At 40.4% G+C, this 22,546-nt stretch overlaps 4 protein-coding genes across 5 annotated transcripts; 3 read left to right on the top strand and 1 right to left on the bottom strand.

Moving 5' to 3' along the window:
* Positions 1-402: 402 nt before the first annotated feature.
* LOC102716752 lies at positions 403-756 on the bottom strand. Its single transcript, XM_006646421.1, has one exon. The coding sequence runs from the start codon at positions 754-756 to the stop codon at positions 403-405; it is 354 nt and encodes a 117-aa protein (XP_006646484.1).
* A 285-nt stretch (positions 757-1,041) lies between these two features.
* LOC102715435 (probable anion transporter 3, chloroplastic) lies at positions 1,042-4,401 on the top strand. Its single transcript, XM_006644966.3, has 8 exons — positions 1,042-1,552; positions 1,993-2,219; positions 2,331-2,694; positions 2,797-2,841; positions 2,915-3,061; positions 3,512-3,649; positions 3,759-3,792; positions 3,883-4,401. Exons 1-8 carry the CDS (start codon positions 1,130-1,132, stop codon positions 4,065-4,067), a joined length of 1,563 nt encoding a protein of 520 aa, XP_006645029.1. The 5' UTR covers positions 1,042-1,129; the 3' UTR covers positions 4,068-4,401.
* A 671-nt stretch (positions 4,402-5,072) lies between these two features.
* On the top strand, positions 5,073-8,969 carry LOC102715158 (calmodulin-binding receptor-like cytoplasmic kinase 2). 2 transcript variants are annotated; one of them, XM_040522723.1, is made up of 6 exons: positions 5,073-5,500; positions 6,055-6,278; positions 6,383-6,551; positions 6,957-7,046; positions 7,435-7,733; positions 7,824-8,969. In XM_040522723.1, the coding sequence occupies exons 1-6, from the start codon at positions 5,221-5,223 to the stop codon at positions 8,115-8,117; spliced, it is 1,356 nt and encodes a 451-aa protein (XP_040378657.1). In that variant the 5' UTR covers positions 5,073-5,220; the 3' UTR covers positions 8,118-8,969. The 2 variants fall into 2 exon arrangements, with proteins under 2 accessions (XP_040378657.1, XP_015699263.1); XM_015843777.2 differs by having other exon boundaries at positions 6,052-6,278.
* A 6,344-nt stretch (positions 8,970-15,313) lies between these two features.
* On the top strand, positions 15,314-21,525 carry LOC102714871 (alpha-glucan phosphorylase, H isozyme). The gene is made up of 15 exons (XM_006644964.3): positions 15,314-15,619; positions 15,737-15,916; positions 16,245-16,421; positions 16,515-16,600; positions 17,066-17,255; positions 17,666-17,758; positions 18,128-18,312; positions 18,454-18,571; positions 18,662-18,793; positions 18,883-19,101; positions 19,187-19,390; positions 19,497-19,655; positions 19,853-20,116; positions 20,508-20,698; positions 21,094-21,525. The coding sequence occupies exons 1-15, from the start codon at positions 15,419-15,421 to the stop codon at positions 21,218-21,220; spliced, it is 2,526 nt and encodes an 841-aa protein (XP_006645027.2). The 5' UTR covers positions 15,314-15,418; the 3' UTR covers positions 21,221-21,525.
* The last annotated feature ends 1,021 nt before the right edge of the window (positions 21,526-22,546 follow it).

The following is a 22,546-nucleotide window of genomic DNA, read 5'->3' as shown; positions in this document are numbered from 1 at the left end:
TAATAAAAATTATGAAGTTGCTTCTGCTAAATTCTTTGTACTATTAATAAACTCATGCATGGCAATATGCCCGTAAAACTGATTATGAACTGCAGTCTCATAGATAAAAAAACGGTGCGATGGATTGCACATGTCCAGAAAGAAAAGAAATGTTTTTCTTATCCTTTGACGTTTTTCTTATTCTTTGATTTTTTTTTCTTACGTGCGAGGGGAAGGAGGATGGACGAACTCCCGATGGACCCGATATATAAGAATGTGTCAGACGTTGAAAAATAGTACTAAAATGCGCGTGCACATGTAAAACGTTGTGCAAAACGGAGTAAATTAGGGTGGCATGAATCAATACATAGAAATATAGAATAGTTAACGGATCGTAAGTAGGGGCCAAACAAGGAAGCCTAACTAGTCCACGCAGATGCCCGCGCCGGCGCCGGCGCCGCCCTGCTGGTCGATCGCGAGCGAGATCGAGCCCCCGTCCTCCAACCCGGCTTCCTCGGCTGGCTGCTCGGGCCGGACGAAGCGGCCTTCGTCGTCGATGAACTTGACGGTCCTGGGATCGAGCGAGTACTTACCGCAGTAAAGGTCCATCACCCTCCGCAGCCTGACGCCCGGCTTGATGGCGAAGTAGGCGTCGGCGAAGGTCTGGCTCGTCACCGCGATGGTGATCAGGCCAGCCCCCGGCTCATCCTTGATCACTGGCTTCAGATCAACTTGATCCGTCTCGCCCTTATGCCCGGTCGCCGCCGGCGACGACATCCTCTCCCTCTCGCCTTTCCGATCTAGTGGTAGCACTGTGCCGTCGATCGGCGCGAGGGATTCGCCTCCTTTTTCGTACGCTTTTTATTATAGGTAGGTAAACACGATGCAGGAGCCAGTTTTCGAGATTGCTCACCATATTCAACGACTCGTATAAGGGCTTAATACGAAGCGGAAATTGGGCCGTGTAGGCTTTGTACATGCGTACATTTGGGCCAAGCCAAGCCCATTCCCCCGCCACCAACCGCGACAAAAACAGAGGCGGCCCGTGCATCTGACACGTCACTCCACCAATCCACTTCACCGGAATCGTCCATCACTTCCACTCACTCCAGCCGGCTTCCCTTCCCTTCCCCGGAGAAGAAAACAAGCGATGGCTCCTCCGGGCCAACTGCTCCCCTTGATCCGCTTTCTCCTGCCGCCTTCCCCTCCTCCCTCAGTATCCGGCCGCCGCCGCCGCCCTACTCCGGCCCTCTGCCGGGCCCTACCTCCGCCTGCATGGCTGCCCCACGGCCGTCCGCCGCAGGCGCCTCCGCTTCCTTTTGCGCTGTCCCGGCGTTTGTACAGGCCCCCTTCTCTCGCTCCGGCGCTTCCTGGGGCTTCGTCTGGCGGCGGAGCCGAGGCACAGACGCGGGCGGTGTTGGCGGAGTTCGTGACGTCTGAGAGGGTGAAGGTGGCGGCGATGCTGGGGCTGGCGCTCGCGCTCTGCAACGCAGACCGCGTCGTCATGTCCGTCGCCATCGTGCCGCTCTCACAGGCGTACGGATGGACCCCGTCCTTCGCCGGCGTCGTGCAGGTCCCCCCAGCTTTTAGTCAATTCTGTCTACATTTGTTTGGCTGCGGTTAGAGATGCACCCAGACGGGTCATCATAGAATTTTTCTACTGATGTTAGAACGCTTAAATGCAATGTCGTTCATTTAGCGATGCGATCAGATAATCAGGTGTATATTTCCAACAGTTAAGACTTAATGATGTTTGTTACTATAAAATTTACTTCATTTCCTTCAAATGGAAGACCATTTTTTTGTCAGTTTAGTCAATCGTTTTAAACTTCATTCTTAATTTCATCAACCATGCTTTTGTTTTTTTAAAGAGAAGTACTTGAGACTCAAGCATTATAGTATAATTAATGCTGCATCTACGGAGGTAGCATGAACTGCCTATGGTTTCCATGCATTTTATCTGTACAGTATGGTGATATCACCGCGCTAATGTATTTTTGACACCACAAACAGTCATCCTTCCTTTGGGGTTATCTGGTATCGCCAATAATTGGTGGAACACTTGTCGACTACTATGGCGGAAAGCGAGTTATGGCTTATGGTGTGGCGCTTTGGTCGTTGGCTACATTCCTGTCCCCTTGGGCAGCTTCTCGCTCTCTTTGGTTGTTCCTCTCAACTAGAGTTCTGCTGGGTATGGCAGAAGGGGTGGCACTGCCAAGTATGAACAACATGGTGTTGAGGTATTTATTTTGATCCTTGTGTCAATCTTCGCACTTTTGCCACAACCTAATATTATTTGTTTGCATTGCCACCCTGTTAATGAACTAATTAGGTTAAGTCTTTTCTTATAGGTGGTTTCCTCAGACAGAGCGATCAAGTGCTGTTGGGATTGCGATGGCTGGTTTTCAGCTTGGCAATACCGTTGGTCTACTTCTTTCCCCTATCATCATGTCACGAGCTGGAATTTTTGGACCATTTGTGATATTTGGATTATTTGGATTTCTATGGGTATTGGTGTGGATATCTGCTATATCAGGGACTCCGGGTGAAAGCGCACAAATATCAGCACATGAGCTAGATTATATAACCAGGGGTCAGAAATTGGTAAAAACTCAAGCTGGAGGCGAAAGACTACGAAAGGTCCCTCCTTTCAGCAAACTACTCTCCAAATGGCCAACATGGGCTTTAATTTCTGCAAATGCTATGCATAGTTGGGTAACTCCTATAAACATACTTTTGTGGGTTAGATTGTGTCACATCAAAAGTATTATCTATTCATTTAAGATGATTTCTTAAGTGCTGTGCTATACTTTTCAGGGTTATTTTGTCATCCTTTCATGGATGCCTGTGTATTTCAAAACAGTAAGTACTTATTCAGTTTCAGTTAAATTAACTCTCCAACATTTTATTTAATACTGCCTTTGATGGTGATCAGATATATCATGTTAACCTGAGAGAAGCTGCATGGTTTAGTGCACTCCCCTGGGTCATGATGGCAGTTTTAGGCTATGTTGCGGGTGTTGTATCAGACAGGCTTATCCAAAATGGCACAAGCATCACTTTAACTCGAAAGATAATGCAGGTGGGTTAGTTCAATAATTTCATTTTATAAATGGAGAATAATATGTGTAATTTTCATAAGTCATTTATATGGTCTTGGTGCGCCTCTGCATTCTTACAAAATTTAACACACAATATGCTATTCTTAAACCACCATAGTTTGTTTTACACAACCCAATTACTGACATAGCTGACGCCTCATGAATAATTTGTTTTACCTAGATACCTCTTTATCTTGATTCAACCTTTGTTAAATAAATCCATAACTAATGAAGTGCCGATGTTGTCTTTCTCACATTGATAAGCCATACTGCAGTTTCGTAAAAAAAAAAAAAAGACTTTGATATCAGTAGTTTGTTTTAATCAATACTGAACTTACTTTATTCATTTTTCTATTCTGATTGCAGATATTAAGATATTAACTGATGAAACTCAAATACAAACATTTAACTCTTTACTTTGCCTTTTGCAGACGATTGGCTTTTTGGGTCCTGGTGTGGCTCTTCTTGGACTAAATGCAGCAAAGAGTCCAATTATTGCTTCAGCTTGGCTTACTATTGCTGTAGGTCTGAAGTCCTTCGGTCACTCAGGTTTTCTAGTAAACCTCCAGGTATGTCACACTCATTGTGCCAAGTAGTATACGACTATCTTCTGTTTGCCCCCCTCAATTTGGATTCTCTTTTCCCCTCTGATACATTTCATTCCTAAACTTTTATCAGGAGATTGCTCCACAATATGCTGGAGTGTTACATGGTAATAAATATGTTCACTCTTTGCTTTTGTTATATATTTTATACTGTCAGAATTTATGTATTCAATCGATTTTTTTTTTGTTGTTTACAGGAATGTCAAATACAGCTGGAACATTTGCTGCCATTTTAGGAACTGTTGGAGCTGGTTTTTTTGTTGATCGCATGGGTTCTTTCCGTGGATTTTTAATATTAACATCTCTTCTATACTTAAGTAGCACACTGTTCTGGAATATATTTGCTACTGGAGAGCGTGTTGATTTTGATGGCACTGGCTAGCACGTAGTACTAAGTGGAGATCTACAGCTCCTATGCTGGGATATGATGATGATTGGTTGGAGGGCTGTGTGCCATCATCTTCTGATATGCTATTGCAGTGTTCCATGAACACACAGGCAAACAACTTTGGTCATGACATCTATCGACCATGACATTGTGCTTCAAGCTAGTAGTAGCGGTGAATGGCCTTATCTTGATGTAGAGTAGGAAGAAAAATGAAACCAGCTACTGAGACCATTCTAGTTTTTCTAACATGGATAGTCCAAAATGTGAGTCAAGGACAGCTGATCCAGTTACACACAACAGATTTTTTTTTTTGGGGGTGGGGGGGGGGGGGGGGGGTTGAACTAGGTGCTGTAATATTAGTTGTAGAGATCTGACAATGATGCATTTACAAGATCTAAGCTTGGAATCAGGCATGGTTTGATGAGGCCAGACCGCCAGGGTTGCCAAGTTTTTAAATGGAAAGTAGATTGAATACATTTTACTTTTCATAACGTGACTCTAGGAGTGCATCATAGGGCACGTGTCGAATTTGTATATGCCACTCTCATGTGATGGCTTCAAAAATCCCAATGAATTACAGAGACTTTCAGTTTCCTCCTGTTAAATTAGAATGCCCTTAGTTGTACAACTGTAGGGTTGTTAAGTGCTTGCTTTGTTTCATATGTTTTTATCCACCTCATTATAAATTATGATTTCAATACTTCATAAACACGATCAAAATTTTGAGCCTTTTAGCATTTGAGATGATGGTAACTGAAGAGTACCTGTGGTAGCCTGTGGGAGCAGAGAGCCAGAGAAGACGATGCCACTTGATTTGCCTTCGAACTTAAGCAGAGTTGACGTTTTGGTTCAGTTCTCTCCATCAAAGAATGATCGTCCCTAAAATTTCAGACAATGACATCAATCCGTCAATATTAAATTTCTGCGAACTGTAGTTATCATACATAGATAAACACCTAATCCCATTGGCTTGACCTGAAACTCCCGTACCAACAACCATTTTCATATAATTATAGAGGTGTGCACTCGGTCAGACTTGAATGAGTCCACCGCGTCTTCGGCTCTTCGTCTACAAAAGTCTGAAAGAAAGAAGCAAAAAAACATGCCACCTCATTACTGGAGAGCATACCTCTGAATCCCATCGATTATGAGAGCAGCACGCCACCGGGAATTCAGCACCACCCAAGGGAGAGAATCCACTAGTTTCAACCATGAGTTTCAGTCGGATCCTGGCTTCTCGTGGACGTCCACCTATGCAGCTCGTTCCCCTAAGCTTAGCAAGAAGGGCAAAAGCTCAAAATCATTCTGGGAGGTAGTTGACCCAATTACACGGGCATGCACAAACTGTTTTGCTCCTCGTCAATCCAAAATCCAGGAAGGACATGTCAAGCCTTCAAACGATGGCCATGATATTTCTATTAGTTCAAGTAAGCTCTTAGCTCAACTTCCTTTCTTGATTTATTTATCAATCATGTAAATCCTATTTTGTGACCAGATTTACTTGCAGTTACTAAATCATTAATCATATTATGATCTTTGCATACAAACAACATACAAATATACAATATATGTATGTTTCCCTGGCCAAGTTAGATGTGGTTAGTTTTTTAGGATTTGTCGTACATGAAAAGTGTAATACTTCAAAAGTGCAGCATAATACCAGCACTGAGTAAATCTGGATCGAAACTGTAGTTCAAGTTATAGAAGTAATATGGCATGATGGTTTCTCTTTAACTGGATCAACATGAGCTTTTAGGTACTCGCACCAAGAATTTAGATTTTTGTTATCACCTACCATCCTGTTTTTCATTAATATTGGATATATACATTACTTATATTTCTCTATAATATTTCCATATACTTTGGCCATGTATGATTCAATTATTGTGTTTTTAAGATCAGCTGTTCAATTGTAAGAGTAAAAAAGTTCAGGGTGATACTTGCAAATAAGATGCTGAAAGTTTCCGGTGGTTTTCAGTAGTTTCAAGAATCTCATCAACAAGTAGCACAAGCACTAATACATCCAATCAGAGAGGCGATGACATCCAAAAGAAGTCATGGCAAGAACAATTCTCATTTCAGGAAATTTGCGTGGCTACTTCAAACTTCAGTGAACAACACAAAATTGGGCTAGGAAATTTTGGCACTGTATATAGGGGGAAGCTCAGGGATGGATCCATCATAGCTGTAAAGAGAGCAACTAAGGTTTGTAGTTGAATTCCTTCAAATACAAGAGAAAAATATTTACTAACAAAAGATTTGTAGCAAACAAATGAATGAACATTTTTCATTACGCCGGGAACTGGCAGAATATGTATGACAGGCACCTATCTGAAGAGTTCAGAAGTGAAATACGGACACTGTCAAAGGTTGAGCATTTAAACTTGGTGAAGTTTCTTGGATACCTGGAACATGAGGATGAACGCCTAATTCTGGTTGAGTATGTCAACAACGGATCACTTCGTGAACACTTGGATGGTATGTCAAATAAACACATGCTTATGCTCATAATAATATGCTGAAATAGGTCAAAAGATATAACACATTGATTTCAATATCCACTTAAGACCGTAGGATTGGATGGAGTTAAGTACCAAAATAATATATAGCAAGTTAAAATGCACTGGCATTTCCCTATGTTGATTCCTTAAACATGATGGACATATGCAACTGTTTTTAGTATATAAGATAAGCGCTAGAAGTAACAGGTATAAGTTTGTATGCCTTTATTCTATTAGTGAATGAGGTAGAGCTCTTTCCTCTTCTTTTAGAAAATAATTGATGATTAAAAACTTTAACACTTTTGTTGACAATCAGTCTGTTATTTGACATTGGGGGCCTTTGGGGACACAAATTAATGTTGTAGCCTTTTCCACTGTTCAGGATTGCGAGGAGAACCATTGGATTTTTCACAGCGTCTCAACATTGCTATTGACATAGTTCATGCTGTCTCGTACTTACATGGATATACAGGTACCGTGCTTCATTTCTTATTTTCCGCTCTTTGTTGCAATGATCAGAAGGCATAGATATCTCTTATTAACAAGCACATGCCATATTACTTCTGAGATGCTGACCTCCCTAGTATGCATATAGCATGACTATGTTGGCATCCATGTTTGATAATTGATACCTTTGTAATTAAACACACCACATAGTGAAAAGCCCTGAACATACATCACCAGTTAACTAGATTATTTTTAAGTGCACATTCTAGGTGAGAATTTTGTTGAGAAGCTGCACACATTTATAATTTACGAACAACAGAATTTATCTGCTCCTACCTACACCTAAAATGGATACCAAATTGCAAACATGGTAATTTCTGATGGCATTTTCCAACAATGGGTTGGGCATGCAGACCATCCGATCATCCACCGTGACATCAAGTCATCCAACATTCTCCTAACTGATCAACTTAGAGCAAAGGTGGCCGATTTTGGCTTCGCTCGCCTAGCACCTGACAACACTGAAGCGACGCACGTCTCAACAATGGTGAAGGGCACTGCAGGATACGTGGACCCAGAATATATGCGCACAAACCAACTCACCGACCGCAGCGACGTCTACTCCTTCGGTGTCCTCCTCGTGGAGCTCCTCACCGGCCGACGCCCCATCGAGCGCGGCCGGGGCCGTCAACAACGCCTCACCACCCAATGGGTAAGGCAAACCTTAACTGGCACTTCTAACATTTTTTCTAAAGGAGCAAATGCATGAAAGGTGTTCGACGAAATTACCGCGTGGACGCAGGCGCTGAGGAAGTGCCGAGACGGCGACGCGGTGGTGGCGATGGACGCCCGGATGCGGAGGACCAGCGCGGTGGTGGCAGCCATGGAGAAGGTGATGGCGCTGGCGGCCGAGTGCATTGCCCAGGATCGCGCAGCGCGGCCGGCCATGCGGCGTTGCGCCGAGGTCCTCTGGTCCATCAGGCGCGACTTCCAGCACGAGCAGCAGCGCGCTGCCGCCGTCACCGCCGCAGGCGCCAGAGCGAAGCGGCATGACGGCTCCACGTACGGGCCATCGATCACGAGTCTGAAGGAGTGAAGGAGTAGGACGTGTCGAGCACTTGATCCGTCGCGGCGTTGCCCGAGAGCCAGGGCACGACTGCACGAACGAAGTGGGTAAGGCGGAGAAAATGGACATTAAAGCCATTCTCAGAACATGATTTCGTTAGAATACCATCCCGAAATAGCGATTCGTTAAAATATCAATTTAAACCACGTGCACACCGTTATTTTCCATTTTTCTGCCTTTTAGCCATTTTTCATTCTATTTTTGAAAATATAGAGGACGAGGAGACGATTTTGTCCCTTCGACCCCGACGGAAGGATCACAGGATCGGCCATGAGTGCGCCCAAGATCGGGCATACGAACTCAGCCGGAGGTGGTTCCTCCTCTACCGCAGCCCCGACCACGCCGGCGAGTGGGGCCGATTGAGGCGGGGGGCAAAAGTGTCTCTCCATCTTCTATATTTTCAAAAATGAAATAAAAAATGGTTAAAATGGAGAAAATGGCAAAGTAGCAGTGCGCGTGGTCCAAATTGGCGTTTTAGAGAATCACTGTTTCAGAATGGCATTCTAGTGAAACCGTGTTTTGAGAATGACTTAATATCCATTTTCTCGTCAATGGGGATCAATGTCATCAGAGCGTGCGCGTTGTACGGCTTCCATCGCTTCACTTCCTATCGTATAGATTTAAATTTTAAAACATAGTTTTCCATCTAGTTTTTAAAATTTTATTTTATAGTAATATTTGGGCGACTGTAGATAAAAAATGTGTAATGGATACATTAGATATATGGTTTGGTTTGAATTTGGACGGGGAAGTGCATATAGGTCCTAATTTGTTTTGGTGAATAATAATAATCAATTGGTGAGGACTAATGTTTTTATGTGAGATTGTGAAGTAAATGGTTAGTCCTCGTGAAAACAAAGTCATTGCATTGTCCGTGTTGGAAAGAGAACAAAAACGGTATAATCGTATTGGTGTGCATGTTTATTTTGATTGTGAGTTATTTAAAAATATCATGCTATAAAGAAAGATTATGTAATGAAATACATAAATGAATCCGATGCTAAAAATAATTTTAAAGAGTGTCTCTTGCTATCTTTATTGGAATTGTGTTGTGTTGACCGGAAGTTTCGGAGGTGTTGGCCAGAACTTCCGAACAACTTTTTGCTGAGTTTTGGTTCTGTAAGTTTTTTTGAAGAGTTTTTTTTATCGTCCTTAAAAAAGTATCTCAAGGTACTATAATTTTTAGTGTACTAGCAAAGTACTCATGCTTTGTAATGGTACATCAAATTCTTCGTAGATTCTTTAAGAGGGGTAAACTTGTATTTTAGAGATGAAACAATATATTAATAACATGTAGAAAGGCTATTTTTTAACACTAATGGACATAGAGTAATAGGTAAAAAAAAAGTGGTGGGATGACAGATTCATTGTCACCACCATTGCTTTCTTTTAAAGTGGTATAGAAAAGTTTAGTATCTCAAGATACTTTTTAAGGATGATAAAAAAAAGCCCTATTTTGAAAGTTTCGAAGGTGTGTTACCGAAAGCTCCGAAGAAGCTGAGATCTTGGATTCTGTAAGATCTTCGAAAGTTCTGAAGATACTTAAGCTGATCTTACAAAAGTTCTGAAGATACTTAAGCTTGGGATTTCGGTTCTGTAAGATATCTGAAAGTTCCAAAGTTTTTGACCGGAACTTTCGAAGACAGTTTGATTTTGAAATTTTAAGTGTTGGAGGCTGATGTTTCTGAACTGCCCGAAAGTTCCGAATAAGTCTTTGAAAGTTCCAAAAAGAGCATCTTTTGTCCCCAACGGGCATAATTGGATAAGGGTATTACCTCTCCATCCTTCAAGCTAGGGTTGCTGTCCACATTGTTGATTCATTTGACCCTTGGGTTGATTTTTTAATATTCACTTTGAGCATTGCTCTCTCATTTCCTTCTCTTCATGGATCTAATCATTTGGATTTCTATGTGTGTGAGACTGTGTGCACTTGAGTTGGACTGAATGTTTTGTGTTGACTCTATGAAGAGTTTTTTGAGTACTAGATTCATCTCCAATAAGTTTTTGCGGGCTTGTTACTTTTCGTGGTTGAGGACACCTAGACGGCTAGTCGTCACTTCTTGAGCCACCAAAGTTTATGTTGGTGAGCCGATGAAAAATTTATGAAGTTTGGGTCTCACCTCTGAAAGAAAGAAACACCTTGAGGGGATCGGAACTTTGATAAAAAGTCTCTGCGTAAAATCTCAATGAAATCTCTCTACTTCTTATTCTAAGCTTTGTTTTGCATTGCCGCACGTACTTAGTTCTTGGATGTACTAGACTTGGTGCTTGCAAACTTGTTATGTGAGTTGGATAGCTAGATCTTTGTGTTTCATCTTCTGGATCTAGTACTGTCAAAAGTTCCGAAGAGACCGAAACTTCTGATAGTTACTGTTTTTATTTTTCGTTTAAAGTTTTTATCGACTATTACTTGATTTACTCTTTCATGAAAAAAGTCTTTAAGTTACGGTGCATTATTGACCTTTGCTCAATGTCGCTTAATTTGTATCATTCACTTCTTATCCGTACTTTATTACTACAAAATAAATGATATCCATATGAATTATTCCTCAGGTATCTAAATCCGTGATTTATCTTCAAAATGAATGAGTCTTGAATTGTTTCTCTTTGGACAAGTTTGGAATGTGATAATCGATCTATTTTAAAGGGAAATCTGCCCTAGATTGATTTGAAGTTTCAAACGGGCATCCTGGCCGAAAAAAAAAAATCCAAATACTTTTCTGCTACTCGCTCTATCTGTGTCGTTTCACGTGAATATTGAATGGCTCCATCTCTATCGTTTTTAATATTGAATGGTTAAACGACGAGTTTTTTCATAAAATTTCTATAAAATGTTTTAAAAATTTACATTATTTTTATTTCATGTTTTTTATCATTATTACTTGATTAATCAAGCTAATCCATACACTCTCTTTTGCGACCGGAGGGGAGGGCTCCCAACCTTCGCATGCTCAATTGACAGAATAAATGAATGGGACCAAAGACAGTTGATCACGGCCTACTTTTGTCGACCATGCATCACCGTTGGTATGACGATAGTTCAGTGAACGATCAGCAAGGGCCTCGCGCCAAAATACCTAGCGTGACACTGACACCGCGTTGCTACTTGCTGGTCACCATCTCCCGCAATGCCGCGAATACGACGCGGCTGGCCTCACGGACCGTAGGGCCGCAAAAGCGTAACAATTCGCGATCCTGCATTTCCAGTCACATCACCTAAAAAAGCGCTTTGGGATATTTCAAGGATCTTCTTTTATGGATGCAATTTAGAGGGTGTTTGTTTTCCAGACTTTTTTTTAGGGTCATTTTACGGTACCTTTAACTAGCAGTGGCAGTAGGGTAGTATAAATCAAAACTGATCATTGATTTATATGATAATTTTTACTTTATCTTGTATATTGTAAGGGTATTGCTGACCATTTATCTATCAAAGGAAGTTATAAGGCCGGTGTCGCTGCCGAAAATTCCGTGGGTCGGAAGCGTCAACCTCCCATTTGTGCGACCCGTTGGACGGCGTCGACACTGCTGAGGACGCTGGATGCATTTCTTCTGTGTGCTATGCCGGCGAATTACTGCCGCTGGTCCAGGTGCCGTCCGATAATTTTCCACGAGATAATTTTTCGCTATCGCGGAGACTAAATGGCATAACTGGTGGAATACTCTGTAAAATAACTCCATCATTCATTAATCATGATCAAGTATTCATTAACAATTTTAATGCATGTGAATATAATTACAATCGAATTAGTGCGGATTAAACGGCTCCTGGCCGGCAGCTTCTGACCACGATGACGATGTCGTCTGGCTGGGCTTGCGTTGCGCGACACATCCACAATGCGCTGAACCAGCGAGGGCAAGCGTGAAAAATCTGTATATGGCAGCAGCGGCGACGTACATGCCCGATCCCATCAAATCCCGCCTTCGCCGCCGCCGTGTCCTCTCACCGCACATTTTGCGTCCATTCCATCTAATCTACCCTATAAAGCGTAATATTACTGGGTTTTTTCTTTACAGTTTTGCCCTCTAGGTGGTTTCTACTGCATATACTAGTACTGACAGTAGAAGGAGATCTATCGATAAGAGTGGACGGTTAGTATTACTCTAAGGGTACCTTAAAAATTCTTTTTTAATCATTATCACATCGAATCGAATGTTTGGACACTAATTAGAAGTATTAAATATAAACTATTAATAAAACCCACCTCATACTCTGGACTATTTTGCGAGACGAATATGTTAAACCTAATTAGTCTATAATTAGCGATAATGTGATGCTATAGTAAACATTTACTAATCATGGATTAATTAGGCTTAAAAAGTTTGTCTAATGAAATATCATTTATTTATGTAATTAGTTTTGTTATCAGTCTATATTTAATACTTCTAATTAACGTCCAAATATCTGATGTGACAAAGGACTAAAAAAAGCCTCTAAATCCAAACTGTCACTTAGCTCGCCGTAGCAAGTACAGTAGTAGTATATATACTAGGGTTCCACTTTCCACCCCTACTACGGTAACCGTTAGCGCGGTACGGTAACCACGGATTCCGTAAAAACTATGTCGAATTTGAAAATAAAAAAAAAATCTGAATTCAAATCTCCGAGGTAAACGCGCGGTTTCGCACGGTTACCGCGCGGTTTCGCACGGGAACCGTGGCTAATGCTTGTTGGAACAACGCATGAGAACGAGGAAAACCGTGCAAAATCGCGTGGTTTTCGCAGTCGAAACCGCGGTTACTGCGAGGAAACCGCGTGGAGAAGAAAATTTAAAAATAAGAAAATCTGTGAGATGTTAAATAAAAAAACTTTAAAAATCTAGAAAAATACAGGAAAAATAGGAAAACTATTTTATGACTATATTTATGACATTTAGGACATGCTATAGGGAAAACAACAAAATTTTGATATGACCTTTTCTAAATTCTTGACATTACAACATACAACTTCATATCACCCTTCACCGAATAATTCACATCAATAACAAATAACAACAACTTTATTTTAATTGTTACGTCACAATATACCTACCACCCATTATTACGAATAAAATTATTACGTACATACTAACATGTACATATAATTTTTTTCATGCATATTTTTCCTATATTCATTCATGTATATTTGTATTTTAACATTATATATAACATGTGTCTAGTGCAAATTAATAATGATTTAACAACAAAATATTCTTAACCATCTTCTTACGAAATATTATTTGCAATAGGCTATTTTTTAATTTTTTCGCTGAACTTCTCAGTTATGATTTTTAATTACGCTAAAAATACATGTTTTCATGAATTTGTTTGACACAACTATACCAATATATCAACCTATATAACATATACCATTTTTTATTAAATTTCCTCAAAAATTTTAAATCATTCTTAAATTTAAACTCAAAACCACAATACATACCATACTGCACCTCCACGGAGAGGCCGGTTACTACGGTAACTGGAACCGTAAACACACGGTTCATACCCATCATATTACAAGTCTCACATATTGAACTGAATCCAGAACGGAGGTACAAATTCACAAAACAGAGATGATTCCGGTCGACATCTCCATGTCTCACTGCTTGCACCGATTCACCGGGGCATTTAACTTTTTACCACTTTTATAAATATTCATTAGTTCATTACAGATTTATCACTGGATCAACATATCATAGACTCGTGAGGATCCACCTGTTATAGATATTGAATGACAAATCTATTTTAACTGCTCGTAACTCGTAAGAGTAGTAAAAAGTTAAATTTTCCCGATCACCCGGATCTGATAAGCTAGCGCCTATGGGCTATGGCAAGTTGGAAACAATCCTCTGAGTGCGCACGGTGCCCGAGAGCAGGAAGATAACGTACTTAAATAGGAAAGCTGACGGAACCGGTCAAAGCGGCCCCCCCTGCCCAAACTGGCAATGCCTGATCGATTCATCCGCGGTGGCTCGCCGGATCGATGCGCACCACAGATCGACACCATCCACGTGCCACGTGTACGATACTAGTGGCTTTTCCAACTCGTTATATATACACACACAATGGATATTATAATACAATAATAAAGATGACACATATTAATTATAAAAAATATGTATAAAAGACGTTCGCACCCACCTGCAGACGAGCGCCTCCTCTACCATCAAAGTGATACCGTATGTAAATTAGGGAAAACTTGAAACGAATTAATTTTTGATAAACTCATTCAAAACCTAAGGTTTTGACCTTTCAGAACCATATGTTTACAGAACTATAATAAATATTGTTTACTCTATCTCGGATGCATGTAGGAGTATTTTGATGGTAGATATCAGCAGTGGCGTAGCCAGGGGTGGTCTGGGTGGGCCGTGACTACCCCGGATTTCACTAATCGGTTAATCATTACAAATTGCAGTTTTACTAATCGCTAAGCCATGTCTGAATCAAAAAGCCAAGAGTTTAGGCAAACCATATTTTCTGAATTTACTAGGTCACCATGACTCATTTTTCTGTAAATGCTTATAGTGTTCCATACCTTTATTCATTTCTTAGCAAATACACATGTACATTTATTCTAACAGTCAGCAAATTGCAATTCTACATATTAATTAAACAAACAGAATTGCTGCATCCTGCGAATTTCTTCAGTCTTCGTGCATGTTAAAAATTATACACTTTTTATATTGTCATAATTTTTAGAAGTAATACTTATAGCCGACGGATACCTATTTATTTAATACATTTTGGTTATAGAACTATATATATGTAACTATAGGAAAAATAAGTCAGGCACTCTTTGTTTTGCTCTAGCTTCGTGGCTGTCTAAGGATACGGGCCACCCGTCGGTCACTGCCTAGCCTTCGAAGTCTCCTATCTTATATGTGATACCAACTTATGTGACAGGATTATCTAAAAAAAATTTCTAGCTACGCCACTAGATATCAGCTTAGTTTTGTGATGCACTTGCATCCAAAAATATACATGTCTAAAAAAAGAGCCAGAAAACAAACGACGTGCCTTTGTTTTCTCTTCCAGACTTCTCCTCTACCACTTAAATTAAAAATATCTCTTGCGTTTTTCTAAAATTTCATGGTCATGCCAATTTATCGGATCTGTTGCTCTAGGCCACCCGAGAGTCACGTGAGCCCTCTCACTTCCATTAGAAAAAGGCTTCGCTAGCGTCGTTCTTACCATTCCGTTCCGTTCCACTCGGTGCCTCTGCCCGAACTCCGACGCCGCCTTATCGCCTCACTCACCAAGTGCTCGGCGCAATCCCCCACCGGGAGGCCGCCATGCCGGAGGGCAAAGGCGCCGCGTGCAGCGCGGCGGAGAAGGTGAAGCCGGCGGCCAGCCCCGCGGCGGAGGATCCGGCCGCCATCGCTGGCAACATCTCCTACCACGCGCAGTACAGCCCCCACTTCTCGCCGCTCGCGTTCGGCCCCGAGCAGGCCTTCTACTCCACCGCCGAGAGCGTCCGCGACCACCTCGTCCAGGTGCGTGAGCGCGCAGAATCCTAAGCGTTCGTCGCAGTTCCCGTTCATTGGCGCCCGGCCGTGCTCCGGGCCAGAGGCCAGAGGTGTGATCTCTGCTTCCCGCTCGCGTGTGTGCAGAGATGGAACGAGACGTACTTGCATTTCCACAAGACGGATCCGAAGCAGACGTACTACCTCTCCATGGAGTACTTGCAGGGCCGCGCGCTCACCAATGCCGTCGGTAACCTCGGCATCACCGGCGCCTACGCGGAGGCCGTGAAGAAGTTCGGGTACGAGCTTGAGGCCCTCGCTGGGCAGGTGAGCTCCTTGGAGTGTTACAGTCTTAAATTAAAGCGTGCTTTGTTCAATTAAGTCTATTTTAGTAGTAGTATACTGCTTGGTAGCGACATTATTAAATTAGTGCGTTGTTTGATTGTGGCGTAGTCTAATGGGAATTACGCCTGTATTAATTATTTATTTTAGATACTGTTAAAGCATCCGATTAGGCGGATTTGATTTGATCCGATGTTTCAAAGAACTAAAATATAATTCAAAAGCATAGAAGTTGTACCATATGAGATAATTTCAGCACGCATGAAACTTTGTCAATGTACCTACTTTCTAAAATCGTGTGTTCTGTACTCAGGAGAAAGATGCAGCTCTGGGAAATGGTGGCTTGGGTAGGCTCGCATCTTGCTTTTTGGATTCAATGGCAACACTGAATCTGCCTGCTTGGGGCTATGGCCTGCGGTACCGATATGGTCTGTTTAAACAACACATCGCTAAGGAAGGCCAAGAAGAAATTGCTGAAGATTGGCTTGAGGTACCAGCCGGATAGTACACAAGGTTCTCTCATAATCAATTTCTCTAACTGTTGCTGATGAGTCATAGGGTCTGTTTTTTAAAATTCTTTCAGAAGTTTAGCCCATGGGAGATTGTCAGGCATGACATTGTATACCCAATCAGGTTTTTTGGCCACGTTGAGATTTCGCCAAATGGATCGTAAGTACAAGTTCCCTTTTTTAAATTTGATGTTATAGAGCCTGTGGTGCATTCTATATAAAATTAACTGTGGTGCTTGAGCCATATTTCTTTTCTTCAACTCCATTTGCAGATCTAGGATCATTCCTATATATACTGAAAGAATATTGTGCTTTGTTTGCTAATCCTTTTCAGCATTTTCTTGCTGTGTACTTGTCTTTTCACTCTTTCGGCAACTGGATCAAATGGCCAAACCTCATGTCAAATGCTTTGGCAACACGATTCTTGTTTCAAAATGCTTTGTTTTATGCTGACAAAAGAAACAAAGCTATTTTTGGCTTGATAGACATGATGATACTGAATTCGCAGTTCTGTACATTGGAACTTCCATGCATTGTGTAGAGCCAACAGTAGAGGCATAATTTTAAATTGGTGTTTACTTCAAGGTTTTTCTGTACTTTTAACCACTTCCTTATTTTCGTCTAGTCGTAAATGGGCAGGAGGAGAAGTTCTCAGTGCTTTGGCATGCGATGTGCCAATTCCTGGGTACAAGACGAAAAATGCAATCAGTCTTCGTCTTTGGGATGCAAAAGCTACCGCAGAGGATTTCAACTTATTTCAATTCAACGATGGTCAGTATGAGTCCGCTGCTCAACTTCATGCTAGGGCACAACAGGTGACATTTCATCCTAAACCATTTTCACCAATCGTCCATTTAAGTTGCATTAGCAGGAACTAAACCAAGAGTGATGCCTTCAATTGATGTCAATGCTTCTGCCAACAATATTATTGCATCCTGAAACAATCATATTTATCCTTTTGTCACATAAACCTAAAGATGAGGCTGGAAGGTTGTTAAAAAATATGTAAAACATACCTAACTCAATGTTGTGTCTCTCAGGGCAGTGCCATTTTTAGATGGTGAATGTCTCTCAATCAAGCAGATTACAATATATCTTAATCAAACAGCTTGCTTGGTCACTGAAAGTTACACACATTATATTTTGTAGTTTTTTTTTGTATCTTGCCATTTTTCTCCTTTATGAATGCTAGATTAATAAATATCTTTTGTGCATGGCTCTGTAGATCTGTGCTGTTCTCTATCCCGGTGATGCTACAGAAGAAGGAAAGCTTCTCAGACTAAAGCAGCAGTATTTCCTTTGCAGCGCAGCACTCCAGGTAATTAATTGATTTTATTTGGAAGCATGGTTACTGTAGAATAAATCTACCATGGTGCCACCTATAGCCAAGCCAAGCCAATCTCTCCCTCTCTCTCTCTTCTTGTGAACTATCGTTCTGCAGTACACATTAGAAAACATGATGGCTGTAGTGTATCATTGTTGCCACATCCTATACGACTGTTCTCCATTTTGAATGAGAGAATCTTAAACCAAACTTTATCAAGGAGAGTCATATTAAATTAATTATCACTCTCTATTTTTAATTACAATTTATATCACTATCACTAATTTACCTCATTGTGAATTTTTTATGTCTGAAAGGACTGAGGAATGTTGATAAGCATAACTGACAGTGAACTATTTGCAGGATATTATTTTCAGGTTTAAAGAAAGGAAGTCTGACAGAGTTTCTGGAAAATGGAGCGAGTTCCCTGCAAAAGTTGCTGTTCAATTGAATGACACTCACCCAACTCTTGCTATTCCTGAGCTGATGAGGTTGCTTATGGATGAGGAGGGACTTGGCTGGGACGAAGCATGGGATGTCACAAATAAGTGAGCTCCTATTTGACAAGTGACTAATTATAATTTGATTCATATCCTGTTTTTCCACCAATGTTTTTCTCACTTTTCATTTAACAAGACTGTTTCAACTGAAAAACTTGATCTAATCAATAAATTATTTCCATGCTCCAGGACAATTGCCTACACCAATCATACTGTTCTTCCTGAAGCCCTTGAGAAATGGTCACAAACTGTAATGAGGAAATTACTTCCACGCCACATGGAAATTATTGAGGAAATTGACAAACGGGTAAGTGCCATGCCACACTTATATTATATTATTTATATACTCAATTACAGTGAAATATGAAACCTACTGAAATCGGCTTGCACCTCGCAGTTCAAAGAATTGGTAATCTCCACCCGGAAGGAAATGGAGGGAAAGCTTGATTCGATGAGAATCTTAGACAACTCAAATCCCCAGAAGCCAGTAGTGCGCATGGCAAATTTGTGTGTAGTATCTGCCCATACGGTGAGTGCAGCTATGAGGTATTTCAACATCATTTGCTTTGTAATAACATATGAGGAGGCCATACTGAAGTATGCTAAATTCTTTAACAGGTGAATGGAGTGGCTGAGTTACACAGTAACATTTTGAAGGAAGAGCTTTTTGCAGACTATGTCTCTATATGGCCTAAAAAATTTCAGAACAAAACAAATGGAATTACACCCCGTAGATGGCTCCGCTTTTGCAATCCAGAGTTGAGTGAAATAGTGACGAAATGGCTAAAAACAGATCAGTGGACAAGTAACCTTGATCTTCTTACTGGACTTCGGAAAGTACGTGTGAATACTTCTAAACCTTGCACCGCTTTTCTTATTATTTGCCCGTCTAACTACGGTAGTATAACTGAAAGCCTTACAGTTTGCAGATGATGAAAAACTTCATTCTGAGTGGGCATCAGCTAAGTTGGCTAGCAAAAAACGCCTAGCTAAGCACGTGTTGGATGTGACAGGTGTTACAATTGACCCGAATAGCCTTTTTGATATACAAATTAAACGCATTCATGAGTACAAGAGACAGCTACTAAACATTTTGGGAGCTGTTTACAGATACAAGAAGTTAAAGGTTCTTCTTAAAACTTCCCCTACTCTTCAGTAATACCATATTTGTCCAAATTTTAAATGCAGGTTATCAATATTTTGGTTCTGAAATAGCCTTTTGGATCTTGTAGGAAATGAGTGCAGAAGAGAAACAAAAGGTTACACCACGCACTATCATGATAGGGGGGAAAGCATTTGCGACTTACACCAATGCCAAAAGAATAGTGAAATTGGTAAACGACGTTGGTGCTGTGGTGAACAATGATCCTGACGTTAATAAATACCTAAAGGTATCGAATTTTTGCATGTTATCACATTCACAACAAACACACCAGTTCTAAAATTGATCATTAGAGTATAATATGTATGCCATCTATCCAAAATAATATCATTCTCGTTTTGTGAGTAGTATTAAGGTATTCAACATTTGTAGTCCTTATTTTTTCATATTTTTCAATTAAGTTGTGGTTCTACTTGTTCCTCTCAGGTTGTGTTCATTCCAAATTACAATGTATCAGTGGCTGAGGTCCTCATTCCTGGTAGTGAACTATCACAGCACATCAGTACCGCTGGCATGGAAGCAAGTGGAACGAGTAATATGAAATTCTCTCTGAATGGTTGTGTTATTATTGGAACTCTTGACGGAGCTAATGTTGAGATAAGAGAGGAAGTGGGAGAGGATAATTTCTTCCTTTTTGGTGCCAAGGCAGATCAAGTTGCTGGGCTGAGGAAGGATAGAGAGAATGGCCTGGTAAGATATTTTCTACTAGTAGATAAGTGATATACCACCATTATTAGATGAGCTCGATCTACCAATGGCTAAATTGACAGCTTCATCATTTCGTTTATGCTCATGCTTATTAGTCAAAATTTGAATTTTCAACCTTAAATTTGGGGTTGATTTTAGGATTTTTTTATCATAGATTATTTTCCAGCCTTTGCTTTTAGATTGCTAAGAACATGTAAATAAAAGTTTTATTAATAAATTATTTTCGTTTGCAAATATGTTGTTTGACATTTTCCCTCAAAAATCCAAACGATAACCCCCTGAGTTTGTTGGTGTTGTTAACTTGTTGATTTGGTATATGTTCCTTGCAAGTGGATGAACCATCATTAACCTTTTTTCCTTACAATGCCAACAGTTCAAACCAGATCCACGTTTTGAAGAAGCCAAGCAGTTTATAAGGAGTGGTGCTTTTGGCAGCTATGATTATGCTCCTCTCTTGGACTCTCTTGAAGGAAATTCAGGATTTGGGCGTGGTGATTATTTCCTCGTTGGCTATGATTTCCCAAGCTATATTGATGCACAGGCCAAGGTTGATGAAGCCTACAAGTAAGGATACCATACATGCTATTTGCATTTACTTAGCTTGCAAATTCTTGAGCAAAACATGATGAATTTGCATTCTTCTGTTGAGCACATAGGGCCGACCCTTTGCTCCGGCCTGATTTTAGATCTATCTGCAATCTGCTATATAGCAAATAGTAATTGACTAATATGACAACTCAGTCAGTACGTAGTTCTTCAAATAGTAATTGACTAATGTGAGTGAGAACATACCAGTATGTAGTTCTGCATTGCATATGTGATAGAACTAAACAAGCACATTACGCTCTTTTTTTTCTAATATTTTCTTGCATTGAATGCTTTGATTAAATGATGTTTCTATGACAGGGATAAGAAAAGATTGCACTGAATTCTTTGATTAAACCATGTTTCTATGACAGGGATAAGAAAAAATGGATCAAGATGTCTATACTGAACACAGCTGGAAGTGGCAAATTCAGCAGCGATCGTACTATCGCCCAGTATGCAAAGGAAATATGGGGCATCACTGCTAGCCCTGTTCCCTAAAGACGAGATGCGTCAAGATAAAGTTCGTCAAGTTCGATGCTACACTAGTCGATAATAAGGATTAGATAACGATCCACGGTGAATAAAAACACCTGCTTCCGTTGTAGCTGGAGCACGAAGAACCCAGCAACGAATGAAGCTTGCAATGATGCTTATCTTGCTACACTTGCTTTTATATGTGCGCTGGAAAACGCAACTCTTCTTTTCTTTTATATTATGTATTTTGTCCGGCATAAAGATACTTGTGAGATGTACTGGATGGAATCTTCCGTCACAAAATAAAACGAATCAATTTTTTGGTTATCTATCTTCGTTACCAAAACATGCTTGTTTTTCAGGATGGTTTGCCAGGATGGATTGCATGCAATTGCTACGAAAGTTAGCCGTGCCAAACTTAATAGGGTACTTACATGAGCACTCTGTCTCTATCCCACAGAGATTTTAATTTTCTTCTCTTTATTTGTCCTGCAAATATTTTACTTTAAAGTACTCCGTAGCCATTATATTGGAATATATGAAAATGATATACAGACTAATTTAAAGCAAATATTGTATTGGAGTTTGTGAAACCAATTTTTTTGTCCCACAAAGTCTTCCGTTTTAGAGTAAATACAGTAGAGTTTGAGAAAGTGGGGGCAAGTTCATTACAGTTGTAAGTGCAGGTGTTTTAGTTTTTTGGTTGTATGTTGGTATGCATGGGAGAAAAATAGTGTCTTTTTTTAATAAATGCAATAGGGTTTATAAAAAATTGAGGCATTATAGACTTTTTTTTGTCTTTGTATTGCTGATGGGGACTAATAATCTCTCTTGGAATGGAGATAATACTTTATTTTTAATAGTGACATCATTGATTTTCTTATTACCATTCGTGTTATTTAAAACTTTGTATAAGCACACATTTAATAATAAGTTAAATTACAACGAATTAAATAATGATTATGTAAGTCTTATAAATAATCAAATTATGTTAAAAGGTGAAAGTATTATTTATTATAAAGAAATAAATTGAGGGAATACTCCAGAAACTCTGGGAGGTCATCAGCACTGTGACTATACCAACCGATCAGCCGCCCCCCCGCCCGTGGGAGACGCCTCTTGCTTGTCGACTGTGTCTGAGTCAGAAATATCACTATCAACGGGATGTGACGAAGTCAGTTTTAGATGAGATTAAGTAAGTCACTCGACTGGTCTGTGGTGCGCTTGGTTGATGGTAAAGATGGGATGGGATATAGTCATCTATATTTTTTTAAGTATATGGTGATATAGCTTTATATTTGGTTAAGATAGATGGGGTCATCCAATTTTTTGTTTGGTTGGATAGATAGG

This window comes from Oryza brachyantha, chromosome 1 (genome assembly GCF_000231095.2).
Source record: "Oryza brachyantha chromosome 1, ObraRS2, whole genome shotgun sequence".
NCBI classification, from domain to species: Eukaryota; Viridiplantae; Streptophyta; class Magnoliopsida; order Poales; family Poaceae; genus Oryza; species Oryza brachyantha.
The sequence above is the reverse complement of the archived record's forward strand: the minus strand, read 5'-3'. Positions and strand labels throughout refer to the sequence as shown.

Excerpts from the sequence above, each read along its gene's own strand:
- LOC102716752 (XM_006646421.1), bottom strand. The coding sequence starts at position 756 with ATGTCGTCGCCGGCGGCGACCGGGCATAAGGGCGAGACGGATCAAGTT.
- LOC102715435 (XM_006644966.3), top strand. The coding sequence starts at position 1,130 with ATGGCTCCTCCGGGCCAACTGCTCCCCTTGATCCGCTTTCTCCTGCCG. Across the intron at positions 1,553-1,992 it reads CCTTCGCCGGCGTCGTGCAG|TCATCCTTCCTTTGGGGTTA; the intron begins GTCCCCCCAGCT and ends CACCACAAACAG. Across the intron at positions 2,842-2,914 it reads TGCCTGTGTATTTCAAAACA|ATATATCATGTTAACCTGAG; the intron begins GTAAGTACTTAT and ends GATGGTGATCAG.
- LOC102715158 (XM_015843777.2), top strand. The coding sequence starts at position 5,221 with ATGAGAGCAGCACGCCACCGGGAATTCAGCACCACCCAAGGGAGAGAA. Across the intron at positions 6,279-6,382 it reads CTGTAAAGAGAGCAACTAAG|AATATGTATGACAGGCACCT; the intron begins GTTTGTAGTTGA and ends GGGAACTGGCAG. Across the intron at positions 6,552-6,956 it reads ACTTCGTGAACACTTGGATG|GATTGCGAGGAGAACCATTG; the intron begins GTATGTCAAATA and ends TCCACTGTTCAG.
- LOC102714871 (XM_006644964.3), top strand. The coding sequence starts at position 15,419 with ATGCCGGAGGGCAAAGGCGCCGCGTGCAGCGCGGCGGAGAAGGTGAAG. Across the intron at positions 18,313-18,453 it reads GCATGGGATGTCACAAATAA|GACAATTGCCTACACCAATC; the intron begins GTGAGCTCCTAT and ends TCCATGCTCCAG. Across the intron at positions 20,699-21,093 it reads AAGGTTGATGAAGCCTACAA|GGATAAGAAAAAATGGATCA; the intron begins GTAAGGATACCA and ends TTTCTATGACAG.